We start from the raw sequence: 27733 nt of genomic DNA on the forward strand, positions 1-27733 counted from the left end.
TAAGATGGAAAAAAAAAACCCACCATATCCAAGACACCTATTTTTTTCTATTAACCCTTTTTTTAAAATGGTTTTTAATTTGTCATCCCTGATTTTGAAAATTAGAAACATAATTTAAAACCCAGTAAGCAAAGCCAGTCATGATGGAACACACCTTTAGTTCAAGAACTTGGGAGGCAGAGGTAGGTAGATCTCTGAAACTTCTAGGCTAGCCTGAGCTATGTAGAGTTACAGGCTAGGAAAGTTAAATGATGAGATCCTGTCTCAACCCCCTACGTCATAAGTGATTAAAAATGACACCATTTAGACCTTAATACAGATAAAATATGTTATATTGTTTATAGTTAGAATGACCATACAGTCTATAACTTTTGATTTATCATTGACATATTTAAAGGAATATTAATACCAAGCAAACAGGTGTGAATGGGGACCTTGTCCAGGAAAAATAGGATGCATGATTATACAACCATGATATTTACAGTTTTACTCTGAGCAATATATCACTAATAGGATAAAGATTCAGTAAAACATGACATCATTGTTCTCTATCTAAAACTGTTGGGAAATCTGATGCTTTGTCTTATTTAGGCTCCCAAAAGCCATGCTTCCAGACCTGAGGGTCCCTGCCCACAGTTGGCTTAGACTGACAATAAAGAATTGCTGTACCACCAATGGCTGGGCAGGAGGTGGGGTAGGATTTTTAGATTGTGAGGGCAAGTGACCAAGGAGTAGGAGAGAAGAGGTGAATCACCATAAGGGAGAAGGATCGAATTTAAGAGCTGCAGGAGAGAAAGCATCCAGTAATGTAGGTGGAAAGGGAATATGGTCCAACTGGGGTGGTGGTGCTGCCCAGAGGGAAACAGGGCAGCAAAGATGAAATACAGATTTAGAAGGTGTTAAACCAGGCATACTGGAGAGAAGTGTGTGCTAGTCACAGGGAGGTTTAGAAGTGCCCAGCCATTGAGCTAATCAAGGCATGTCAAAATAAGCTGATATGTATGTGTCTTTCATTCATGGATCCAAAGAGCTCTTCTTGGGCAGGTGCAATGGGTGTGTGACCCACCAGGAGCCAAAGTGGTTTAACTAATTCACCACTACATAAAACAAAATTGCTTAAATTCCAATTTTTGAATTTCCAAAGTTTATCATTGATACAGACTGTATGATATTACCTCTCATTACTCTCAATGCGTTGATCCTGGAGTTCCTTCTGTGCTTTCAATTCTCTTGCATTAGAGCTATGTGTCTTGGGTCCAGAATAAGTGGGCAAAAATTCCTTATAATAGAAATCTTCCAAACCTAATAACTTGCCTTGACTGCAAATGAACACACAAACATGCTACTCAATCAGTCTGATTTCTAGTCACTTGATTCTCAGGCTAAGTGTTTTTCTTCTTTTGAAGCATTTATTGTAACTAAAGAGCATCACATACATGGGAGAAATCTTGAAATGTAAAATTAAGCACATCCTGTTAATTAAAAAGAATCCCCCATCTCTTACATTTAATAAAACAGCTACTGCACTGGCTTCTTCTTCTTCTTCTTCTTTTTTAAAATCAGGTTTAACTTAACAGGAACTGGTAGTTTCTATAACTGTCAGGGACAATAGTTTCCAGTTTGACCAGTCTACATTCCCATTCATACCAGGCTCCTAGATAGCTGTCGTGAGAACTGGTCTTGATGAGTTACTACACAGTGTTTTCAAATGTTTCATCCACAGCCTCAAGTGGCTTCGGTGATAGGTACCACCAGGTCACAGGGAACTGTTTATGCTCAACAGAAGCACCCTCTTCCATTCCTAGCATTGTCTGATTAACTGTCAAAGGTTAGAATATTGAAGTACTGAAAGACTGAAATATTATAGGAAGGGAAAAATCACGTGAAGATAATTGTGCCATAGCTACAAAAATCACAGCCCTTGCCGTCCTAACAATCCTCAGAAAATATGTGACATTTAACATGTATCAGAAGACCATAATAGAAAAAGGGAAAGAACGTCTGTGGATATTGAAGTGTTCTGATTGCTTACTCACTATTATTAAAAGGGCAAAGAAAAGCAGTCAGTCCCAATGATGTAATGCATCCAAATCATATTTGAGTTCTAAGTGAATGCTTTATATAGTTCTGGCTCAGTATATGTAATTTATAGGTTCCATATAGTCCTCACACTTAACATATACATATATTAGGATCATGCTACTTTCCAAATATATGTGATTTGTAATTAAATTTGAACATAAAGATTTATAGTTTTATTTGAACAAAATGATGCTATAATTTTAAAAAGATAATTACCTGTCTTTTCTTGGTCTCCGTTTTTCTTCTTGGGTTGACTTCTAAAGGGAGTAGAAGAATTGAAAGGATATAATATATAGTAATATGAAATCATATTGTATAATATTTATTATCTTAATGGTAGGTGAGAGAGAGGGAGAGAGTCAACATAAGTGATTTCTAGCTTATAAAATGTTTTACATAACACATACTATGGGATTTTGTTTACATGGGATTCTAGAAGAGGCAATACATAGATGGCAGTCAATTAGAGAATTTTTTAGGGCATGCGTCAGGAATGGTGTGGAAGTGACTGACAATGGGTAGGGTTTCATTTTGGAGTGATAGAAATTTTGTAGAATTTTCAGTGTTGATGGTTGTACTAAAAGCCATTTTTGTATTCTATCTGAGATTTGTGTGACATGTGACATAGCCCAACAGAGCTGTATGAATGAATATACCTAGACCTCTCTGTGTGCATATCCATGTATAATATGTAATAAACTTTAGGTGGGTTTCTATTTGTGTTTGGAACTAGAGAAGACATCTAAGCCAGAGACAAAGTTTCTGAACTTGGCAATGACTGCTAACATGGTGATTGATGAGATTAGTCTAAGGAACTGAAAGGAAAAAAGGTTGTAAGTCTGAATTCTGGGCAGCATCACGAGGGAGAGATGCATCATGCAGAAACATGGCACATTGACCCAGCAAACTGGGAATTCAAGTGTGAGCTTCATTTTCTGCCTGTGGTGTGTGAATACTGTTTCCAATGAACTCTCAGATTCTCTGGGTTTTCGAGGACATGGGGAAGTTGTTTTCCTCTCTCTGGCAGCACAGAATGTAGACTGAATAAGTATTAGAAATGGAGGGAGCACTGGGACCAAAACCAGCTTTGGAGGCTTAGGGGATGTTGATCACTGTGAGAGTTTGAGTAGTTTTGTATTGTAAGTCCATATGGGGGTTAGAAGCTCTGTGTCCAGTGAAGAAGACATTGGATTCTGGACTTCATGCTGAGCTAGTAGAAGGAGAACGACAATCAAATTTATAGTTTAGATATATTTTCTGGTGTATGTTGAGGAAGATGAGATTTGAAGCCTGAAATGGTCTGACTGAGAAGAGGTGATGGTTACAGTTGGGGTGGGGACTCTTGCTTGGCTATTGAAGGAGGATGAACGAGTAACAAAAAGCCATAAAAAAGAGTGCCAGGCATAAAAGGAAGGGCATGACTCTCTCTGTCTTGGAAACCAAGGTGATGGCAGTGGTGTGTAAGGAGGACAGGAACATGAGGGGCACAGAAGCATAGTAGAGGCCATACCAATGACTTCTCAGGCTTGCCACCTGTTGGATCCAGACCTCAATAAAGTTAGTGACCCTAATGGGAAGGCTAAGCCATTCACCTGTGTTTCATGATTCTGACCTGAGATGTGAACATAATACTAAGAGCTGGTTCTAGGATAAGCTATTACCATGGTTATGAATACATCTCACAGAAGCCCAACAAAATTTTCTCTTTCACTACTTTCATGACACCATGCTCATTTAAATGAAGGTCTCTGGAGGATTTTTTCACAATGGACTTCCCTTTCTAGGTTGATATTTGTATGTAAATTCAGATAAGTGATGAAGTGGCTTGAATAGGAATGCCCCCCAACCCCCATAGACTCATGTGTTTGAATGCCTGGCCCATAGAGAGTGGCACTGTTAGAAGGTATGGCCTTGTTGGAGGAAGTGTGCCATTGTGGGGGTGGGCTTCTATGCTTAAGCTATGCCCATTGTTGTCACATTCTCTTTCCTGTTGTCTGCAGATCAAGATGTAGAACTCTCAGATTCTTCTCAAGTGTCATATTTGCCTGCATGCTGCCATACTTACTACCATGATGACTACGGACTAAACTTTTGACATTGTAAGCCAACACCAATTAAATGTTTTCCTTTATAAGAACTGCAGTAGTCATGATGTCTCTTCACAGCAGTGAAACCCCAAATAAGAAAAGTGATCACCAGAAAAAGTTTCTAGGAGAACACAGTGTAGGTCTAAGATTAGAAGAGAGGGCTGGACCATGAGGAAGAGGACTAGAGGACAATAAAAGGACCACTGAGTGTGGTATCTGTGAGTGGGTTCCATGGAGGGCGTTTATGCTGTAAGGCCTTCTTCTGCAGCCACAGTTTCTACTGGTCCTCAGTTTAATTGTAAGATTGAGCCACTTACATGGAGTAGATAGTAGTATGTGGAGTCTTCAGGATTATTTAATGTTTTGGGTTTCCGAGGTCTTCTTGGAGGTCTCAATATTTTTGGCTCTTCTCCTTTAGAGACACCTATAAGATGGGTGATCATAAAAAGTTCTGAACTCCAGGAACTGTACAGTGTTTTCCTTTGGGTGAATATGAGCTTCTATGCAAGCACACTGTGCTTGTTATCCATCCACCCATATTAATCTTCTGGTCATGTGTTTTCCTCCAGTTGTCTGGAGGGCTAGGACTTTGGGAGGAAGAGGGGAGAAAAAAAAAAGCAAGAAGAATTTGGTGATGTGGAAAAGGGACACAGGTTCACAGGAAGGATGAGGCCAGGACCTTTCTTAGAATATGTAGGTCAAATCTATTTATCTCATTTTTACCTGAATGGTTAAAAAAAACAGTATTAGGTTATTACAAATTATATATAATATATGTATATAATAAATATGTATTATATACACTTGGTATTTTTAGAAATGCTTAAAGTTGCCTATGACTAAATTTTAATTTGACTCTAATACCACTTAAAGTTTGAATTGACATATCAGAATAATACTGTTGTAGCAAAAATAAGTTGAAGATGGCAAAGAATACAAATAATTGCCATGCAAGGGAGGAACAAAAAGATTCTGAGAATAAAGAAGTTCTTGGCCCTGCATCTATCACATTATCTCTATTCAGTCTCAGTATTCTTGCAGATTCCATTGAACATGGCTACTGGAACTGGTCGGGCACAAAGGAGGAAGGAAACGGGAGAAGGGCAGCAGAAGAAAAACAGCTAGACAAATTTTGTTTAAAAATTGCCACAATGCGCTTCCTCTGAAAACTGGACATAGCATTACCTGAGGACCCAGCTATACCACTCCTGGGCATATACCCAAAGATACTCCAACATATAACAGGGACACAGGCTCCACTATGTTCATAGAAGCCATATTTATAATAGCCAGAAGCTGGAAAGAACCAAGATGTCCCTCAACAGAGGAATGGATACAAAAAAATGTGGTACATCTACACAATGGGGTATTACTCAGCTATTAAAAATAATGAATTTGAGAAATTTTTAGGTAAATGGATGGATCTAGAAATTACCATCCTGAGTGAGTTAACTCAATCACAAAAGAACACACATGGTATTTACTCACTGGTAAGCGGATGTTAGCCCAAAAGCTTGGAATAGTGAAGACTCAACTCGCAGACCACATGAAGCTCATGAAGAAGACCAAGAGGGGATGCCTCAGTTCTACTTAGAACGAGTAACAAAAATACTCAAGGGAGCAAATTTAGAAACAAAACATGGGACAGAAACTGAAGGAGTGGCCATCAGGAGACCATTCCACCTGGGTATTCATCCCATGTACAGTCACCTAAGCTAGACACTGATGTGGATGGCTGGAAGTGCATGCTGTCAAGAATATGATATAGCTGTCTACTTAGAGGTCTGCCAGAGACTGACACATTCAGAGGACGATGCTCACAGCTAACCACTGATATGATCAAGGGTTTCCCAATGGAGAACTTAGAGAGAAGACTGAAAGAGCAGAAAGGGTTTGTGACCCCAGGAGGAAAGCAACAATACCAAACAACCAGAGCCCCCCAGGGTCTAAACCACCAGCCTGGGAGCACATAGGGAGGGACTCATGACTCCAGCAGTATATATAGGGGAGGATGGCCTTGTAGGCATAGGTGGGAGAAGAGTTTCTTGGTCCCATAAAAAAAACGAACACAGAGTGTGTGTGGGGGGGAATGAGAGGGTGGGGAGGGAGTAGTGGGGGGTAGGTTTGAGCACTGCCTCATAGAAGCATGAGGAGGGGGGATGGGATAGGAGGTTTCTGGGTGGTGGGAGGAAGTGGGGTATGGGGATAAAATTTGAAAAGTAAATATAATACCCAATTTAAAAAAAGAAAGGTAAAAAAAAGAGGAGGAAAAGGAAAAAAAGAAAAGAAAAAAGAAAGAAAAAAAAGAAAAATAGGAGATTTAATAACACAAAGGGAAGGATTTAGAAATTTAGGAGGCAGTTTATGTTAATGGAAACAGCATCATAGAAACTGGAAAATCACACCCTCATAGAAGCACAAGGATGGGGGATGGGATAAGGGGTTCCTGGGTGGTGGGGGGAATGGGATAAGGGGATAAAATTTGAAATGTAAATTTTACAACCAATTTTAAAAAGGGAAAAAAAAGAGAAAAGTTAGAACCAACATCTTTAAAAAAAATGTCAGCCCTCTAGGAAAAAAATTTTCTTTTCTTGATACTAAAACTTGTTCTGAGAATTGTATATTGCAGAATACACAGCCTCGGTGTATCTCCTCATCAAGCAAGCTGAGCAGACCTAGCCAAACCTCCGATGTCCTGGAATTCCATCTGGATGCAGTGAAGACACAGCATCAGTGGCTTATCAATTTACTCTTCCCCCCACCCCTCTTCTAATATCTCAATGCCTGTAATCAGCTTGAAGAAGTTAAAGAAGAGTCAGCGCCCCTATTCCCTGGGCTTGGGGACTAATGTGGTTAATAATGGTCTGTCTTTCTAGGGAAAAGTAGTGGTTTTGTTGGAACAGGGGGGATTAGCTAGGACTTATTGCATAGCCATAACCTATGGTAGAAATCTGTATAATTTATATCAAGATGAAGTTATAATTTCTTTAAAAAAATTGCCACAATGAAGCCTAATGTGTATGGGTGAATAGTTAATCCACATTGAGCTCCTGGTGGGTCACAGGCACTTCTGGCCACCTGCCGGAGCTCTTTGGATTTGTGAATGAAAGACATATATACATACACACACACACACACACACACACACACACACACACACATATATACACATACATACATACATACATACATACATACATACAACTAGGGTTAGAAAAGGTTGTGAGCTGCCAGGTGGATAGTAGGAATCTGCTCCACAAGGGCAGATCATGCTCTTAACCCTTGATCCATTTCTCCAGCAGCATAAACAATTATTTTCAAAAAGAACATACGTTCTGGTCCAGGGTGCTCTTCATAGACAGACTGCAGGCCCTTTCTGTCCTGTTGTCACTGTTCCCTGCATTCTTGAGCGTCACCCACATCATGCCTTCCAACCTAAGAACTCTATTTCTAAAGGTGGAATGCCTTTCCTGTTTATTCTTGAATCCCCAGAACTTCAGGGAACAGATAAGAAAATCTAATGTAAGTTTTCTGGTTGGTGTTGGACCAACAGCTTAGCAGTTGTTAAGAGTGTTTGGTGTTCTTCCCGAGGGCCACAGTTTGGTTCCCAACACCCACATCAGGCACCCGACAACTTCCCATAGCTCCTGCTCCATTAACCACCTCTTCTGGCTTCCATTGTCTTCTGGCTTCCATTGGCAACCACACACACACACACACACACACACACACACACACACACACTATACATACACACATGTCATACATCATACTATACATACACATATGTCATACATCATAGTACACACACATGTACACACACACACTATACATACACACATGTCATACATCATACTATACACACACATACACATATGTCATATATCATACCACACACACACATGTATACACACTGAGAGAGAGAGAGTGAGAGAGAGAGAATTTGCACTGACAAACAAGATCTCAGAGAAAACCTACTGAAGATACTGTGACCTCATACTTTGAGCCTCTAGACTGGAAGGCAACCGTTATACTGGTAAAGCCACATTGTCTGTGGCTTATTGTGGCAGCCCTAGAGAATGAATATAGAACCCATGCCTACTTTTGTGACTATTGCCCGGTGTTTGTTGCTGTTGCTCTGTCTCTGTCTCTCTCTCCTCTGTCTATCTTTTGCATCTGTCTGTCTCTGTCTCGTTCTGCCTCTCTCTCTCTCTGTATGTTAGTAGGCCATGAGGTCAACAGTTTTTTACTTGATTGTGGGATCCCTGTCTCTGCCTCCCCACTGCTTTTCTAGGGGTCGCCATGATTGCCTGGCTTTTATGTGGGCTCTGAGGATCCAAACCCAGGTCCCTGTGCTTGCAGGGTAAAGCACTTTATCCCCTCAGCTGTCTCCCAGCCCTTGCTGCTTCAGACCTTTGTCTCTGATGCTTTTATTCAGTGGGTGTAGAGAGCTGTGTGTGGTAGGGATTCTTCTTTAAGTTTTGAATGTTCCTGTTGGACTCCTGACCTTGGATGGTAGGTATTGTTGGTCCGGGGTTTGGAGCTTCCTGGAACTTTGCTTCCACAAATGCTGACAGGCATGGTACTGTGTGAACAGTAGATGCTCAGTACATTTTTATTAACTAGGTCACTGACTTGTCATCGCACATAAAACAAATATCCAATGCTCCAAAGATAAATGTTAATAAGACAACCAAGAAAACTCTGGGAAGAAAATCCACGTGAATTCATGAAGCACTTAGGGCTATAAATACCTTAATCAGAATTCAAGAATCAGAAAGCATACATATTTGCTCACCATAAATAGCTAAGAAACTGGGGGTGTGAGTAGCTCAGTGACACAACCCTTGCCTGGCATGGTTGAGGCACTAGGTTCAATTCCTATCTCCATAAAAGAAAGACAAAAGCCCAAATGTACATACCAACAGGAACACAGACAAAAGAGTGATGAAAAAATCAAGATGAGCGGAGTAATAAATGATCACCAAGGGTGCTTTGGCAAGGGTGAAGGCATGCTGTAACAATGATCATTTTACTCCAGACGCATGAGCAAAGCTTACAAAGAAACATAATTCTTACAGACAGGGTGTCAGAACAAGTATATGTTCACAGATCGCTGAAGCCAATGCCAACTGTTACAGTCTTCAAGGAAAGAAGACTCACAATAAAAAACAAACAAACAAAACATCTCTTCTCTCAGGAATCCTATTACCCCTGACGTCTATCTCAAACAATTACAATTCTAGTAAGCAAAAATCATTTAGAAGATGTCCAGTACTTGCCACAGAGGTAAAACTTGAGCCATAGCAAGTAAGAAGATGTACACATATTTGCAGGATGTAGGAAAGAATATGTGTTTTACAACAAGGGTTCGGAACAGGGGAGGAAAACAGGTTGGATTCAGGGAAGGAAGCCGGATAAAAGAAGAAAAGAAAATGCATGCTAAGCACACATTTATAAATATATTAAAATACACATATGGGTATTAGTGTATCATAGCATTACTCAGGGATGGCTTCCTACGACACTGCCCTCTGAGGTGGATACCAGGAAATGAATGATTGATAAGTCTGATTGCTCTGCCAAATTTCCTTGGACTGTTTTGTTTTCTGGTTTCTACAAGCTTCTCCCCACCTCCACCTTCTTTTTCTGTGAGTTTATCAGCACAAAAGAAAGGCACAAGTTTATTCTATGCTCTGATGTCCTTCCTCATTTTGTTCCTTTGGGGGAACACAAACCTTGTCAACTAATCACCCTGTCCCCATAATTACAAAAGTGACACAAACATTTATAATCACAGACTTTGCACAGTGTATCAATGTTGGCACTAGCAGAATTAGGCTTGTGGCTATTTCATGTGATGTGAATGATAAATGTTAGCTTGCAAAGGTTACAGCCAGGAGGTATGGCATTTATTCATATTGTTGTGCTGGTAATAATTTCCCTAAGTGTTTTAATTTATCAGAAGTGTACCTTTTGGATAATAAATTGATGAGCATTTTAATATTTTGCACTCAGAAGAAAGGAGACAAATTTAAAACTCATTGCTGCCAGTTGCTTCAGAAAGTTAAACTTGAGTTTTTTTTTTTTTCATTTCAGTGATAATCACACGATTTTACTTAAGTGACCACACAGAGTATGATTTGCAGGAAGTGTCAGGTGCCTAAATCAGGTGTCTGCAGCTGTGCATTAAGCTGCCTTAGCTCTTTTCTTAAGAAAGCATTGTTTAGTTTTTGTAAATTTCCATTTCCTGTTTGCAGGCTGTGCCCTTCAAGAAATATAAAGACCTACAGAATTCTTCAGAACTTCTTAGGCACCTTAAAAGCAGAGTCATCCAGGACTAGTGACTGTTTGCACTTCCTCATTCAGCTCATCTGCCCTCCAGCCAGGCTAGGAAAACTAAAGATCTGAATCCAAGTTCTGAGTGTACAGCTCTGGTCCAAAGCACTCCTCTTTGCCTGGCCTGACCTCCTTCCGTTCGCTTTGGGAGATCTGCTCAGTTCTCACTGAGCCTAGCTTAACCTTGTTTTTCTTCTAGGTACTCCTATTTTCTTGAGCTAACCCCGGAAGCAGGGTTAAGGTAAGAGGCTTGTTTTGGTTGAGTGTCCTTAGCACCACGGGTCAGTCATGTTGTCTGTTTGAGTGGATCTTATGACCTTCTCAACATGATAGCTACTGTGCCTTCTCTATCTGAGCTACACATCCCAAGGCTTTGGACACAGGGCTACCATGGACTTTCAGTGTTTGTTAACTCTCTGCCATGGGCACTTGTTACTAACACAGAGAGCCTGAAACTGTTTCAGTCCTCACCTGGCTCTTCTATCATTTTTTTTTTAAAGATATGTTTTCCAGTACGTGCTGGAAGGTATTCTGCATGCTGTGGGAGGAGGAGAAAAGCAATCATAAATATAACTCAAATACATATCCTGTGACCTCCAACAGTGACCTGCCTGAAAAATATATTGTTACAGTAATGACACAAATGTTATGGAGTAACCAATCACTTTTTGATTGGATTTAGGCTCCGCTCCATGAGATGGAATCCATACCTGGCACTTCTAGTGGCCAAGAACCAGAGACTTCTAAGATAGGTCACGAGTCTAACCATTATTATGCTAAATGAACACAACAATAAAATAACTCCTAATGACATATTGCTATACCTACAGATCAGCCAGGGCCTCACTCAAACCTCATCAGAGAAGCTTCTTTCTGCAGTAGATGCAAATTGACACAGAGATCTACAACTGGACAATGTGCAGATGCTGACACTGGAGGACCCAGTCCTTAATGGAATGTTTTCATCAAACTCCTCACCTCAAGGTTAAGTGACCTCTGCATAAGAGAAGGCAGAAAGACTGCAAGAGTCAGAGGTGATGGACAACTCCAAGGAAACAGTGTCTCCCAGAGACAAGTGGGACTGATGTACATATGAACTCAGAGACAGTGTGGCAGCACACACCTCCTGTCATTTTTTTTTTTTAGCAACATCAAAGAAAACAAGGAAAAGGTGATCCTGCTAGTAGGAGGAAAGCCATAACTCCTCACTTGGTGACTCTTGCCTCTTGGACATATTGCAACATATATACTGTGTAGTTTTGTCATTTTCACTGGCCTAAAGTCAGACTTTTGGCTTTAAAGACTAGTCTTGTTCTAGCCTACGGGGTTAGGGTTGGCTTTTTTTTCTTTAAAAAGAATTATTTATTTATTTTTATGTATCTGTGTAAACTGTAGCTGTCCTCAGACACACCAGAAGAGGGCATCAGATCCTATTACAGATGGTTGTGAGCCACCATGTGGTTGCTGGGAATTGAACTCAGGACCTCTGGAAAAGCAGCCAGTGCTCTTAACCGCTGAGCCATCTCTCCAGCCCCTAGCTCTGACTTTTGCCCACAGACACCTTGCACATGTGTCAGAGGAGGGTACTCCAGCAGAGGCACACAGGGGTGTCTAGTAGTTCAGATGCCACAAGGAAAGCTCTGCCATTCTAGGCATGGCGAGCCTTCACTGCGAACCAAATACAGCAGCTGGATCTTTATGCTTTGTCTTTCTTTCTGAGCACAGACACTGAAGTACTCAGGCTACACATGCTGGTTTCTGCATTCCTCAACCTTAAAGGAAAAAGAAAGCTGGAAAAGGTGTGGGTGGCCAGCGAAGAGTAAGAATTTATGGAAATTCTTCTCCCTCAAATCAGAGATAGTTTTAAGCATCTTGTTGGCTTGCAACACATCTTTTAAGAAATATCAGGTTGATTTTAGGCCCACTCTGTCTCGTTACTGTGCTTCGTATACTACGTGTTCAGTGATCACGTTATCTCATTCATTTTGTTAATCACATGCTTTTTTTTTCCGTCTGAAATTTATGAGTAGTCTTTATGAAGATTAAAGTTCTAGGGCAGATATTTTGAATGCAATACTTTAAATTCTTCCAGTTTCATGATATCTCACCTTGCCATGCTGAAGCATAACACATCATCCTATCATGGATCTTGCCTTTACTATATCTTTGTAGTTTCCTGGTGAACTTTATTTCAATGTATTGATTTTCCACTATTATTTCCAATGAGATCTTTTTCCATTGTAATATTTTATGAGAAAGAATATCTATTGTATATATAATCAATGTATATATCAGCTATGTCTATCTATCTATCTATCTATCTATCTATCTATCTATCTATCTATTTATCTATCTATCTATCTATGTCTCCATACATCCTTATTTAACTTTGTTGCTGATGTAATTCTTCCACCATCGTACCTTTTCTCTTTGATGATTATGTCCTTCAGAAGCTTCTCTACTTTCCAGTTGCATGAAAATAAAATGTTGTTCTATTTTTTTGCATTTATTTTTACTCCTCTTTAATGGAACAGTTTGCATTGTTTTATAGTTAATTGTGATATTGTTATTAGCTTAGGAAATGTAACATTGCTAAAGAATATCCTTTAGTTTTTAGTTTACTGGGCTTTACGCTTTATCAATACAGGTCCTGGTTTTATTAAAAATGGCCTTGCTATTTACCAAGATGTTTTTTTCTTCTGACCTTTTGATATAGTGTTATATCCATATGTATTATTTGGACAGTCTTTCCTATATACAGTTCCATTCTACCAGCAAGTACTATTTTCAGGAATTTATATCTAAGTTCACAATTGAGATCGACTGATCCAGCTTTTAATGAAATGTTGCTTCTAAGATGTACAGACTTCTGAAAATAGATACTTTTATTTTTCAGAGTTTTCTCTCAAGCATGACACATACTGTGGATATTCACTATTCTCTGAACACCTCAAGGTATTTGCCTAAATATGTTAAATGCTTTGAAAGTTTTTGGTAGTACTTCTTTGATGGAATTACCATTGTAATGTTTTTCTTGAAAAAGCATATTACATTAAGTAATTGCTTGTGCAAAATTAATTGCCTTTACAGAAGGCAGCGTTTTAGTATTCTCATAGTATAGTTGGTACAATCTTATTCTTACTTCTATTTATTTGTGGATTAAAAACAATCAGGCCTTTATTATTTTGTTTTTTTTAGTAGCATTGCCTTAGCTTCATTTATTTAACTGTATTTCTGTCTTGTAGCTCCAATAACACCATCATGTTCAGTCTCCACAAGGGATGGATATATCCATTGGGTGAGCCTTTATGATTTGTGGTTTCAGGGAATGCCTTTCCAGACACATGCAGAGGTGTGCTTCACTAAATCTAGTTGAGTGGGCAATCAAATCAACTGTATCTCTTGTTTGAGTGTGGTCTTTACTGACAAGTTTATAACCAAGAATCATTTAAATTAATATTGAATGGTGAATCCTAAAAGAAATTTAAAACCTTATATTTATAGAAATAAAAAGTAACATATCAAATGTTGTTTTAAAGCTGCTTGCCTTACTTACACAAGAATGGATTCCTGAAATGTTGACTGAATAATATATAATAATAATAATCATAATAAAATACTTTAAAACGAAAAGCTTCAGATGGAAACAATTAAAGTTTCTGCAGCCAAGTTATTTTTCCATATCACATTGATTTTTATCTCCTCAAGACTACAGAGGATATGGAATTAACACAGAAGGAGAAAGGTAATTACCAATGTGCTTCCAACTGCCCATTGAGTTTTTGGTACAGACACACACGCAAAGGCCAGTGATGCCAGCTGCATTGAAGCTGAGCAGTTTCTTGGCATGTTTGTACACTATAGTACTGATTTATCCAAGATAGATTCCAACAGAATTACACAATTACACTTAATATAATGATATTAATGTATTATTAATTTGTCAATACAGTAATAATATATTTTATGTATTAATAATGTATAATAAATTAATATATTAACTACTATACTAAAGTACAGTTATATGATATAATATATAGTATAATGTATAATTATTATAATGCTATAATAATAACATTGTAAAAAGATAAATTCACATATGATGCATTTATTATTTCACACCACTAGATAAAAAGGTTTTTTAAAAGAAGTAGTATGGAGCCAGGCAGTGGTGGTGCTTGGCTTTAATTCCAGCACTGGGAAGACAGAGGCAGGCAGACCTCTGAGTTTGAGGTCAGCTTGGTCTACAGAGTGAGTTGCAGGATAGCCAGGCCGACACAGAGAAACCTTGTTTTAAAAACCCTAAAATAATAAATAAATGAATAAATAAATAAATAAATAAATAAATAAATAAATAAATAAGCAAACCTCTAGGATGTTTTTGGGCACTGGTCTTATGGGCTAGTCTCTAAATTCCTCAAAAGAATTATCGAACCAGTATACTTTTTATGATAGTCATGAACGACATGGTAGTCTGAAGTGAAGAAACAGATGAAGTCTTTGTGAAATCCTCCTGCTTGAGCCTGAGTCCAAGGAAGCCCCAGTCAATTATCCCTTGAGTTATTCCTTCAGGTATTTTATCACATGACAAAGAAAGTAACGAACACATCAATGCTATTTTATGAATGACATAGACATTTCAAAACAGGTAAAAAAAATTTGCTATTGTCCCACTAGCATTTACTCTGAGGGTAGGAACCTGGAGGCAGGAGTTGATGCAGAGGCCATGGAGGAATGCTGTTTACTGGCTTCTTCTTCTGACTTGTTTATCCTTGGACTGTGCAGCCCAGGGATGGTACCACCCACAACAGGCCAGGCTCTTCCTGATCAATCACAAATTAAGAAAATGTCCTACAGGCTTGCCTACAGCCCCATCTTATAGAAGTGTTCTCTTAATTGAGGTTCCCTCCTCTCAGTGACTTAGCATGTGTCAAGTTGACATAAAAATGCAGCACAATAATGAATACACACTGATGTTCTTTTTAAACTTCGTAACTAGCCAGTTAGCCTTCATTTGGACATTGTTTTACTTGACATTTTGGTACAAGCTAGATATTTTACACACACACACACACACACACACACACACACACACACACACACACACACACAAAGTTCTCTTTAAGAACATAATTAGTTAAAATTAATTTGAAAAATATAATGGTTCCTCCTATGTTTTGTATGTTTTCCAGGGCTTTGGGGGGGGGGGGTTATGACTGAGAAACATTCCAGTTTTTGCATGTTCTAGCAGAGGGTTACTAAGTTATTAAAAAGAACATTGGGTATATCGATGAACAAAAGATACCTGCAGACTTTTGAGACATGAAATGACTAATCAAGTATGGATCATTTTAATAGTGGAATTATTTGAAAGTGAGCCTTATTTGGTTCATTAATCGGATTTTTTTTTTCTTAGAGGTACAGGGTGTGTTAGGAAATGCAGGTGTGGCTTAGAGTCTGTGCTCATAGGGGTTTACATCAGCCATCTGCCCGAATCCTTTCTCCATAGCTGAAGGAAGGCTCCAACATAAAACCATTGCCTCGTATGAACTGCAATGGGAGCAGCTGTCTGCTGTTCTGATTAACTAAGAGTATCTGTATCAGATCTTGTTTGATCAGAGGAACTTAGAAGCAAGCCATATACGAAAATCAACAAGGATTGAAGAAGTGAATTGTGTGTTTTGGACAGGAGCTAAGCCGTTGCCCTGGGCATCTGTATCTACTTTGTGAGTGCTGGTGTTACAAACAGGCTGTTGCAGTCAGCAGGCTCCTTACCCCTGTACGGGAGATCCAGACTTCTGTGCTCAATGCTGGCATGGCAAGCATTGTGTTCTCTGGACCGCTTCCCATTGCCTTCTCTCATTGTTCTCAGCAAATGCTGCTCAAGTGCTCGCTCTCAATTTTCTTAATACTGGATACTAACATCTTAGTTTCCCCTTTTAATAACTAAAGCCACATCCAGATTGGAGGGGAGGTGAAATATTAGCAGCTCCTTGTCATTAATGTAGACAGGCCATTTACTCTGTGGTCACCTGTCAGCATCTGCTGGGTGACCACCTCATCTAGCTCTGCTTCATGGCTTGACAGCATCTCTCAACATGGCCTTTACTCCTGGGCTCTGGAGTCCTCACAGATCCTGGTCTCTCCCAGGCACTCTCTCAGTTACTATTTAACTGATGTTAAATAGGATGTTAGAGATGTTCAGGATGGTGTTCAGGATGTTAGAGACAGAGTAGAACAAATGTTCTCTGCACGTGCAAGGGACAAAAACCTTCGGTGGCCCAGAGGTGCGCTTCTGAGTTACAGCCTTCTTCCTGACACACATCAGCTCATAAGGAGACAAAGGGAGGTTGAGGAATAAAGTGAGCACCTGTGGGTTCTGCTGTCATCCTTGCCCAGCCTTCTCAAGAACAACCAAGCAGAAAGCTGGGCAGCACATCAACAGCCTAGATTCCTCTCCAGGACTCTGCCTCCTACATCCACCTTTCCTTTGTGCAGTGGATAGAGTATGAACTGCTGGCCTTTGCCTAGCTTTTCTGAGTCCCCACACCACCTGCACCTCCAGCTGCATATAAAACCTAGAGCAATCTACAGCTATTGTCCCCTACCCTAGCCAGTCCCTCCAGCACAGGACATGGACAGGAGCCAACCCCATGGGCTCTTGCTGAATTTTATTCTTCTCACTGTTAGATGTTCTAACCAAAGCAGGAGAGTAGCAGCACTCAAGGCCACTGTATGCACAGCTGTGTTTGTTAAGCGTCACCACAAACAATGTGGCTTGGGAACTGACAGGAACTTGAAGATTCTGTCCCTTTATCCCAGGTCAGGCAAACAGCCACAGTCATCTCAGTATTTGTTTGTTTGTTTGTTTTGTTTTGTTTTTTTTTTTTTAATTCAGAAATTTTGGCAAGGAAATCAAAAGAAGCTGAATAAGGTCATATGACTCTTCCTAACTTTGCTGAGAGCTGCACATTAAAGAAATAAAGTCAGGTATCTGTCAAGAGAGAAAAGGGCTTGAAAGTAAAGGGAAAGAAAAGATTTTCTTAGAAGAACCCTGAAGAGTCAGCAGTGTTGGGATGGGCAGGTGGTCTCCTGAGGCTTTTAGTAGCAGCATTCCCGCTGCCACCCCACCCCCACTCCATGGCTTCCAGTACATGATAGGCTTCCTGGAACATGGGCGAATGAGGTAATACTTCAGATCTCTGGTTTCTGATCCCCCTTGGAAGGCATGCTGCTCCCATTGTGGAGGATGTAGAGGCCATCAGGGGTCGTGGGTGTCCTGATAGTAACTCATGGACAAATGACTGGAGACTATGAACTGATCCTTCAGAGACATAGAAGAACCTAAGGCCTTGGCACATCCCTAAAGAATTGGGGTCAGATAACTCCAGAGATGGGCGGCCTGTGACTGAGGCTGCTGCTGCTGAGGATGTGAACTCAAGAGAGCCCTTATACACTGCTAATGGGAATGCAAACCAGGCCAGCCTATCTGAGGAAATCACTATGGAGGTTTCTCAGAAAACTAAAAGTAGACCTACCATATGATCTAGCTAGACTCCTGTCTTTTTACTCAAAGGACCCCAAGCCACCATATCACAGAGATAACTTCATGTCAATGTTTGTCACAGTACTATTCATAACAGCCACATTACGGAACCAACTGAGGTGCCCAACAATAGAGACATGGACACAGAGTATAACATACATACACAGTGGAATTGTTTTCAGCCCTAAAAAAATGAAGTTGTAGCATTTTCAGGCAAGTGAATGTGAGTGGAAATGGCCATCTGAAGTGAATTAAGTCAGCCCCAGAAAGACACATTTATGTGCTTTCTCTTATTTGTGGTCCCTAGATTTTGTGCTGATATATGAAATCTTATGTGTATATATGACATGAAAGGAGAAGAGAAGCTGTCTAGGGGAACAAAGGGGACTAGCAGGAAGAGGAAGGGATGAGAAAGGGTAGGGCAGAGTTACGGAGAAAATGAAGGTCAGTACACAACATGCATTTGTGTGAACATATTCTTAAACAGCACAGCACCCCGAATGATCAATAAACAGCATGAAAAATATAAGAAAACATAACCTCATGCTTTTGTGTCTCTGATCAGAGGCTCACAGGCGCCACACTCTTCCAGATGTGATCCCTAAATAGGGATATTTCAGGTTTGCTTATCATATTAATCTGACATTATTGCTCCTTCTCTGAGCTCCCTTTTGCTCTCTGATGGTATCTTAGGTCAAGTTAAGATTAAGTTGTATAAAAGGGAGAAAATAATAAAGAAAAATACTCAGGAGAGCGGTATTAGAGACAGCAGGAGGTAGGTAGAACATTCTGAAAAATTCTGTATCTGCTTATAAGATATAGAATGAAAGAAAGGCTTCAGCTTTCCAGTGAGGCAGACCATTGCCTCAAGTCACAGAACACAAGTCTAAGACACAAAGAGTTTGGCATTTCCTTCTCTTTGAGTGGCCTACCATTACTGATCTTTACCTGAGAGGTATTGATGAGTAGAAATGTGTCTGTTGATTGGTTTCTGGCGATAGATACCCAGATAAAGTGGCTTCAGTTGCTCGACCAAGATAATTTCATTCAAGTTTTTCTGCAGAATGAAATACTCTTCAGATAACTTTGATATCTAAAAAAAGGCCATATGACAGATTAAATCAAAGAATTCCAAGGCTCTACAGGTATACAAATGCACAGTTCTTTTCCAGACTCCCTAGGACTCTCAAGTTCTTCTCCATAGGCACCTGGACCTTTGTTCCCAGGTCTAATAAATCCTGACTTTACACTACCTTCCACTCTGAGCAACTTGCCCATGTCAAATTTTTTCCCTCAAAAGTAACAAACCCTCAATGCTATGTTTCACATCTATCCACCTGTCTTTTTGGGGCTCCTGAGTTCGGCCATCGGCACTTGTTGCCATGGTGGCCTACTTCTGGGTATGTTAAGCCTTCCTTCTGTCTTCTTAGCTAATTTAAAGGCTTGGTTCTCTTCCTCTCTTTCCTCGATCCCTCATTTCCATGCTCTACCATACAGTTACTCTGCCTTTCATCCCTTATAAACTGGATGTCTTGTTAGGTAGAGTGCAGGGTTCATGATTTTCTGACTCTGGGTTTGCACTAGCCAGTACTTTATGCCTCTTCATCTGTCTTAGTTGCAGATCAGCTGTGAGTTTCTAATTTTTGCAACAAAGAAAAGGAAGACTGCATGCACATAAAATTCACTTTTCCAGCTGCCTAAAACTGGAAGAGGAAGAGCTTAGGGAAATTAATCAATAGCAGATCTCCATTGACAGCTGAAGGGTAGAGATACTTGGGCCTGACCTTAAGGTGGAGACCTAGGGCAGGTATAATGCTTTCTCAGGATGCAACTCTCACAGGTAACAAAACTTAGATTAGGGACCAAAGATTAGATATTCTCCTTTAAACCACCCCACTACAGAATTTCTTCTGTTATTTTACAGACTACTGGCTCAGTTGGTAGTTTTTTCAATTGGAAGTCATCTACTTAACATCTGTCGATCCATACAGGATGAAGTAAAAGTGCTGATATAGAAAGACATTTTCTTGAGGTCAGATACCTAGAAAGAGAGGGCAGGAATAGGCCTCTGCTGCTCCTATGATCTCTCCTGGAACTTTCTTGTCAGAGCTCCAGAATTGCTTATTGTGGTGAGACTTTTATGTTCATCAAATACAGGGCCTGCTAAGCCACCTAACAGATTTTAACAGATCATTATGCCATACAAAGTAAAATTTGGGGAAGGCAGGAAACCTCTGCTTTCAGTTTTTTTAAAATGCTTAAAAAATACTCACATTTTTACCAATAACAAAGGATCACATGGATACATGAAACTTTCCACTATCCAGTGGTCTCAGTGACATAAAACAGCATCTGGGATCTTACTACATGTGGCTTCTATCATAATTTTATTCTTTATTCTTATCACAATGTATGGGCAGGAAAATACATGGCTACTTAAATAGCACAACCATCAATATATTTTATTAAAATTGTCTGATAAACACAGATACAATAATCCCCCAGTTATTTATTATTTGTTGATTCAATTGTTGGGTAGTTCTCAGAGATTTTAATCAGTGAATAAATTTATTTACATACCTGTCTTGAAAACATTGCCAAATCACACACTTCCTTTTTTGAAGCTGTTTTTGAGTCTCTCTTATCCACCATCTTGAAATGATGGATCCCTTCCTGCTTTGTCGGATAGGAATAAACATTGTGAGTGTTTCTTGCTACTTCTGTGGGTGATGAAAGGATCTTTTGACTCTTAAAGGAAGGTGACAGCCTGTCCTTTCCCAGCTGTTGCTTTTGCTTGGAACTCCGGTATTTGCTCTGAATGAACACAGCAGCCTTGTCTTCCTCCTGGGCCTGATCCACTGGTCCAGTGTTTTTTTCTCCAAGGAACCCAGGCAGGTGATAGTCTCTCTCCAGGTTGCACAGAGATGTATTCTGGGTAACGACGGATGTTTTCTTTTCTTTTTCTTTGCCGTCTGCATTTTGATAGACTGACTTTTGGCTAAGACTAGGATCCAAAGTTTTTCTCAGGTAAATCTCCTCAGTCAGCCACAGTCCTGGGCAGCTCAGCTTTTCCCATGTCTCCCTCCCTTCTAGACATGTTGCTTTTGATTCTTCAAAGTTGCTTCCCTCTGTGTACCACTGACAGTAACTCTGGATCACAGCATCTCCTTTCTCTTCTTTCCTCATCTTTCTGCTTCCTTCCAGGTCTTGCCCATGCTTCTGCCTGGGGCTTACTTCTGCCCAAGGGTCTCCCACAATGTATAGCTCTTGATTCTGGCCTTCAGCATACACATTGCTCATTTTCTTCTGAGTCTGATATCTTCTGTTGTTGCTCTCAATATTGGTGGCTTTTGCCTCCCCTCTGAAGGGAGCTGTCTTCCCTGCAGATGGGCTCTCTTTGTTGTTTGGAGTTGAAATGTTGGATTCATTAGTAGGCACTGAGTTTTCTGTCTGTTTCTTCACAAATGATTCCCTGTGCAAAGCATAGATCTGGACATAAGATACTGCTAAACTAGAGCATATTACTTTTGTTAGTAGCCGTGTGCAATATTGTATTGTAAAAAAGGCAAAAGAATGAAAGTAAACTCAAAATAGGAACAAGTCAAATCTCATTAATAAAGAACCTCACAAAAAACAAAACAAAACAAAACAAAACAAAACAAAACAAAACAACACAAAAACATTCTCTGTACTGATGCCTGGGATAGCTATTTGAATAAGAAAACCAGTTTCAACTTGGAATGAGAAACAGGTTAGCATGGAAAGAAAGGTATTTCTATTTGATGAGATACCAAAATTCTACACACGATCAAGTCAGTCAAACATTCAGAATAGGTGAGGAGAGGCTCATCAAGCTCCACTCCTGGCTGAGGGACATTGGCATTGAAGGCGAATAGAGTCCGTTTTCTTCAGGGAAGTGACCCCATTAGGTAGGCCATGCTTCAGTGGATTGTCCTACATTCAGGCCTACAATAGCACAGATTGGAGTCAGTGGGCTATGAAAGAGAACATGGAATTGTGAGGGGGTGTGGCAGGAGGTAAGGTGTTCTGGGACGCACTGGGGAGGAGCAGGGCTTGATATGATCAAAATACATGGAATACATCTAGGAAATCTTCAAAGAATGGAAAAATGTCAAAAATTATAGGAATTTAATACTTGAAGAATATAACCTTAATGACAAAATGTACATAATGACACGATGCAGATAGTAGACCTAGTTTTGGAGATAGCAATGGGTGTATTCATCAGGGTCATGTACTGGACTTTACCAAGTGCCAAACTTACTGATTACAGGAAATATCTTGCAAAATTAAAGTTAAGTCAGTGTCACCTGCCCATCCATGATTGTGTATGTAGTATACAATGATTTTCCACCATTTGAAGATTTGAAGACAGGGAGGCAAGGTCTTCTGTATGTCATTTTCTTCCTTCTTTTTCAGACAGTATAAAATCCACATAAGAACACCACAGTCATGAAAAGGGCAATTTACCATAGAGTTAAAAACTCATCATCTGACATCGTAATACTGTCTCCTGTGATTGGCAGCAGGGGGAGGATTGGGCAGGGAGTGTTTGTAGAAGGTAGTTGCAAATTTCAATATGCTTGTAGGTTTTCAGTGTCTAATCGTGTGATCAAGTTTCTACTTGGCCGTGTAGCCTGTAGGAGAGTTGTGATCTTTTGGAATCTATTTGTGAGAAAAGCCTTTTATTTGAATAAGACTTAAAAAATAGACTGGGATTCCATTTTCCTGCTTCTTTTCTACTGCAGATGTCCTTAATATATGCAATATCTACAAGCAGTAATTATTTCTAAATGCCATAAATTTAGTCCATCTTTCTTCTGTCTCCTATCTGCCACCTGTTCATTTTTCTGACTCCTATCACATAGGTCCTGCTCCTGAGGCAGACTTGAGGTCTCTCTGGAGTTAGCAGGCCAATTAACACATCATTTGGACCATTACAGGCAACATCAAAGGGGGCATATACAGGTGTCTGAGCACACAGAAACCTGAGAATATAAGATGCCTCCACAATTCAAATTAACATTGATTTTTGTTGAGTCAGGAAATGAAGCTGTCTGGTATGGTATGGTATGGTATGGTATGGTATGGTATGGTATGGTATGGTGAGTGTGAATGAGGGGAGGGCTGATAACAAGAATAAGGCTGAGGATTGAACTCAGGGCTTTAATTACACTAGGTAAGCACTTCACGATGTGTATATGTATGTGTATGCATATGTATAATGTATATATCAGAGCCAGCCAACTTTACTAGCAATTTATTGTTCATATTCTTTTTCATGATGCCATGAGTCATTTGAATAAGAACTTTGTTTCTTTCATCTCTGTATCCCTACTACCTAACATAAAGTCTGCTGAAAAAATGAATTCTTGTGGTTCTTCAAATAGGCACTTTGAGTCATGCATAGGATTATTCTAAGACACTTTGTTGGCAAAATAGTGTCAGGAAGAACATCATTGTACCTTTTGGTTTCAAAGTTTTTCTTGTAGTCAAATTCCTGATCCTTAGCCCGAACACTCCTTCCTGCTGTGCTTTTCACATTAGACGGTTCTTTTCCTTGTTTTCGCAAGAGATGTCTTCTTGCAGCTGAAACCCATATGGAACAAAGGACTGGTTGTCACAAGCAATAAAAGAACACTGAGTGTTTTTTTATTGTTCTTGGTGACAATCAGAAATCATTTTGAGTGGCTAGCAAGTACTATTATTGATATTGAATCACATCTATTTAACTATAGAAAAAAGACCTCTGAAAATAGTGCTCACATCATGAATCAGAAAGCATTTTTTTCTTCACCTATTTTAAGGTTAGATTTGTTCCTAGCACATTTAATAATTATTACATTGTTGCAATTTGAGATTGCTATACACGCTTCAAAAGAATCAGAGCTAAAAGTAAATCAATGCACATTTGAAAATATTTTCTACAATTCTTTTTTTCCATCTTCTTACATATATGTTCAGTTTCACTTAAAAAATGGGGTGGGGGCATATCCTCATAGAAGCAGGAGGAGGGGGGATGGGATAGGGGGTTTCTGGGTGAGGGGGAATGGGGTAAGGGTACAACATCTGAAATGTAAATAAAATATCCAATAAAAAAAGAACATTGAGTGAATGTATGACAGTAGTTCTGACCATCATTGTCACAGAGGAAAAGGAAAGTAAAGATTGCAAATAGATCATTTTTTTTTTAAAAGACGGGTTCATTAACAAGACTATTTTTACATGAAGTACAGCAACGGAATGTCCACGGAGCTACAATGGCAGACACCGAGAGCATGGAAGGCAGCATGCTCCTTCACTTGACCTTATCTCCTTTTCTGCTATGTCCAGTTCTTTACAGAGAAGATCCTACTTACCTATGTGTATAGTTTGGACACTTTCACCAGTTATCCTGGGAGTCATATATTAGAATTCAGATTTCACAGTTTCACTTTATTTTAGAACCGTAACACAAGAGTACCTATATATCCAGTAACATTCCCCTGTCAGGAGAGCTTCTCAGAGCAAAACTCAGGCCCATTTCTTCATAAGAGTAGACGATTCTTACAACTTGGATGAAGGAATGACTAAATAGCCTCACTTCTTATCAGGATATGTTTAACTGACAAGTGAGTTATGAAAATCTTCTAAATCAGAGCTCTGTGAATTTCAGGGTTGAGGATGAGATCCCAAAGTACTTTAATGTCTTGGGCATAAATTAACAGTTTGAAATTCCAAAAAAGAAATGGCGGCCCATTACTGACTGACACGAAACTGGGAACAGAACACAGGTTGTTTGACAGTTAGCTACCATATCCACCCTGTGAATGTTCTTCAGAATGTGGCTGTGGATGTCAGTGAGCCAAAAATCAATTTAGCAAGCCTAGTTAACACCTAAAACAAAACAAAGTAGATAGAAGTAAATGTCAGAGTAAAAGTAAGGTACATTTTTCATTATGGCAATTTAGCCAATTCTTTTTTAAAAAAATACCATAGCCAGTCATCCTAGGCATGATTTAAATTTATGTATACCTTTAAAGGCAGAAATAGCAAAATCCAAAATCTATTCAAATAATTTAATAAAAATTTGTTAAGTATGGTCTTATATATCACTTTTATGAGTTAATACAGAGAAATGGATGCCCTTTAACAAAATAAAATTTAATTAGATTGTCAAAAAATTATGACAGTTGTAACCTTTGGATTACAGTTGGGAGAATCTTATTGTCTAATGAGTAATACTATTGTAATGTGATTCTTGAGACCCACAATTAATCCAATTGTTTGCCACATAAAGCAGGATAGGTCAATTGTGTTTCATTAGTGCTTGACAGGAAACTCAAAACCTAAAATTATTTAATTTAAAACGAAATCATTTATTCAAATACTAAAAGTGTCAATCAGTGTAACAATCTAATTTAGAGTAGCACAGGAATAAAGGCAAGTCACATGAGAATGGAAGTTTGTGTATGAGAAGTACTAGATTTGATTTATGACCATAGATAAAGACCCAGGTACGGTTTTTACATTGCAAGATGACCCTAGTGATTACCTGACTGTATTATTACAGCACTATTCTTCCTCTTCTGCTGCAGTTCTTGGTATCTTCTCGAACCCAAGAATGCTCTGACACTGGCTTGAATCAAAACAAGCTTGTCAATGGCTTCCTTTCGCATTAGATTCAACTGTTCCACATGATAATATTTAAGGAACACCTTAGGAGAATTAAACAAAGTACAATAAGATGATGACACACAGAAGTATAGTGGCCATGTACTACACTTAAAGAACAGATTGTATGTTGACCCTCTTTGGGTTGTGGAAGACATTACTTGCTTCTTGGGCTTTGCTGTTGCTAAGATTTTGAGGCTTAAAGAAAACTTGTTTTTAAGAAGGAAACAAAAGGTAGACCTGGTAAACTCTGGGGTTCTTTGGATCTGATAATAAGAATGGGGCTTTCTGAGCTCTTGCTAGCAAATATTTATCATCATATAATCTGGGTGGATCTCATTTTTATACTTAAAACATTTTAAAGACAATGCTGTTTCCCAATTTTTTTTAAAAAATCATACAAATTTATCTGTAAATTAAAGAAAGGACAATTCATTCACAAACCATTCATCAAATGATTTATAAAATGTTGGATTTCTTTATTTGCTGGGGTTACAAAGATGAATATGACAGAGGACTGTCAAGGCATTGTCAGTGGGGAAAATATGGTGAAACAGGGTCTCGGCGAAATCAACAACTTTCTCAACAGACTAAACTCGGTTGACTTCAGATCATTCTATAGTTAACTTGAACTTGGGCAATGCAGGAGACTCAAGACCAAAGGCATTTTGCACAGCTAAGATTTTTAGCTTCACCCATCTCTTAAGGGAATATCTTTCTTTTTTTAATGAATAAATTCATCAACAAAGATTACCACAAAGTGTTCATTGTGCCCATCAAGAAAATTACTTAAAATCAAATGTTATAGCTGAATCATAAGATCTGGTAACCTTGACTGTAGAACTCTCTCAGCATGTCATTGAACATGGGGGCATGGTACCACAAGCAAACAGTTTGACATTATGAATTTTGATTGAATTCAATTTTAATTTTTACAGGATTCTAGATGTTAATATATTTAGTCTATTCTGTTGTTGACAATTCATTTAAAATTCAATGTGTTTAAAAAGGTCATCATTTTTTTGCATAGCATTAGAAATGTTCTTATATTAAACACTTTTATCCATGTTAATGAGTTGGAAAGGTGAAGTGGAAAAATACAAATAGCTTTAAAATGCTACTTAAATATCATGCAGAACGGGCAGGCAAAGGGCCTTTTTATAAGTTAAAACTCCATTTGAAATCACACATGCATTTCTGACCATAAATGCTTAGGCTTTAGCCTGACAGTTCATCCTTGTGAGCATTTAAAAGAAAATGGACTGAATAAAATATGTATCTTTCAAGCACCTTGAATTCTCCTTTATCAAATATCAAAGTGTTACTGATGATCAGAAAAACCTCTTAAACTGTCACATGGATAATACAGCCTCTGAACATCATGAAATTCTCTCCCTTCCTTCTATGCCTAGGACACAATACTCAGATTTCTTTGAAAATGTCTATTTTGATCCCGATGAGGTGGCTGACAGTACTTATTCTTTGTCATTTCCCCATTCTGTCTTGGAGAATATCCGATATACTTCCAAGATACATTTAAAATGTACTGGCACCTATCCCACCTCAAGTTGTTCTAAGCACATGTGCCAGGTCCGATGTCTCCTTTTTCCATATTCAAGATGATGTTTTTATTTATAAAATTTTGTTCTCTAAGGGGTTAAATAAGATCCTCTCAAAGTTAATAATATCTGCACCAGTACTCAGATACACAGTGAGTCTCATGATGATGCTAAATGTTTTACTTGAGATAAATTTCAAGTTTATAATAGATACCAAGTAAGAATTTAAAAAAGAAGAGAGAAACAGGATTCCCATTCTGATCTTTACACTAGCTTCTTGGCTGCTTAGAAGTAGTCACAGATAAAATGATGGCTGGGCATGTCCAATGGGCAGTGCATGTCTTTAATCTCAGTACGAGGGGCAGAAGCTGGTGTGTCTCTGTGAGTTCAAGGCCAGCCAGGACTATAAATTGAGTTCCAGGCCAGTAAAGGGAAACACAGTGAGA

The 27733-nt window shown here is 39.1% G+C and overlaps 1 protein-coding gene across 1 annotated transcript in view; it reads right to left on the minus strand.

Moving 5' to 3' along the window:
- The window catches only part of Myo3a (myosin IIIA), a 186567-nt gene that overhangs the window by 10389 nt on the left and 148445 nt on the right, over positions 1-27733 (minus strand). The window contains exons 26-32 of the mRNA XM_034510582.2: positions 25610-25772; positions 23541-23664; positions 20635-21526; positions 19003-19147; positions 4487-4593; positions 2299-2339; positions 1176-1319 (exon numbers count right to left, since the gene is read on the minus strand). Coding sequence (XP_034366473.2) covers positions 1176-1319; positions 2299-2339; positions 4487-4593; positions 19003-19147; positions 20635-21526; positions 23541-23664; positions 25610-25772 — 1616 coding nt within the window. The remainder of the gene's footprint in view (positions 1-1175; positions 1320-2298; positions 2340-4486; positions 4594-19002; positions 19148-20634; positions 21527-23540; positions 23665-25609; positions 25773-27733) is intronic.

The sequence above is a fragment of the Arvicanthis niloticus genome, chromosome 8 (genome assembly GCF_011762505.2).
Source record: "Arvicanthis niloticus isolate mArvNil1 chromosome 8, mArvNil1.pat.X, whole genome shotgun sequence".
Lineage (NCBI taxonomy): Eukaryota > Metazoa > Chordata > Mammalia > Rodentia > Muridae > Arvicanthis > Arvicanthis niloticus.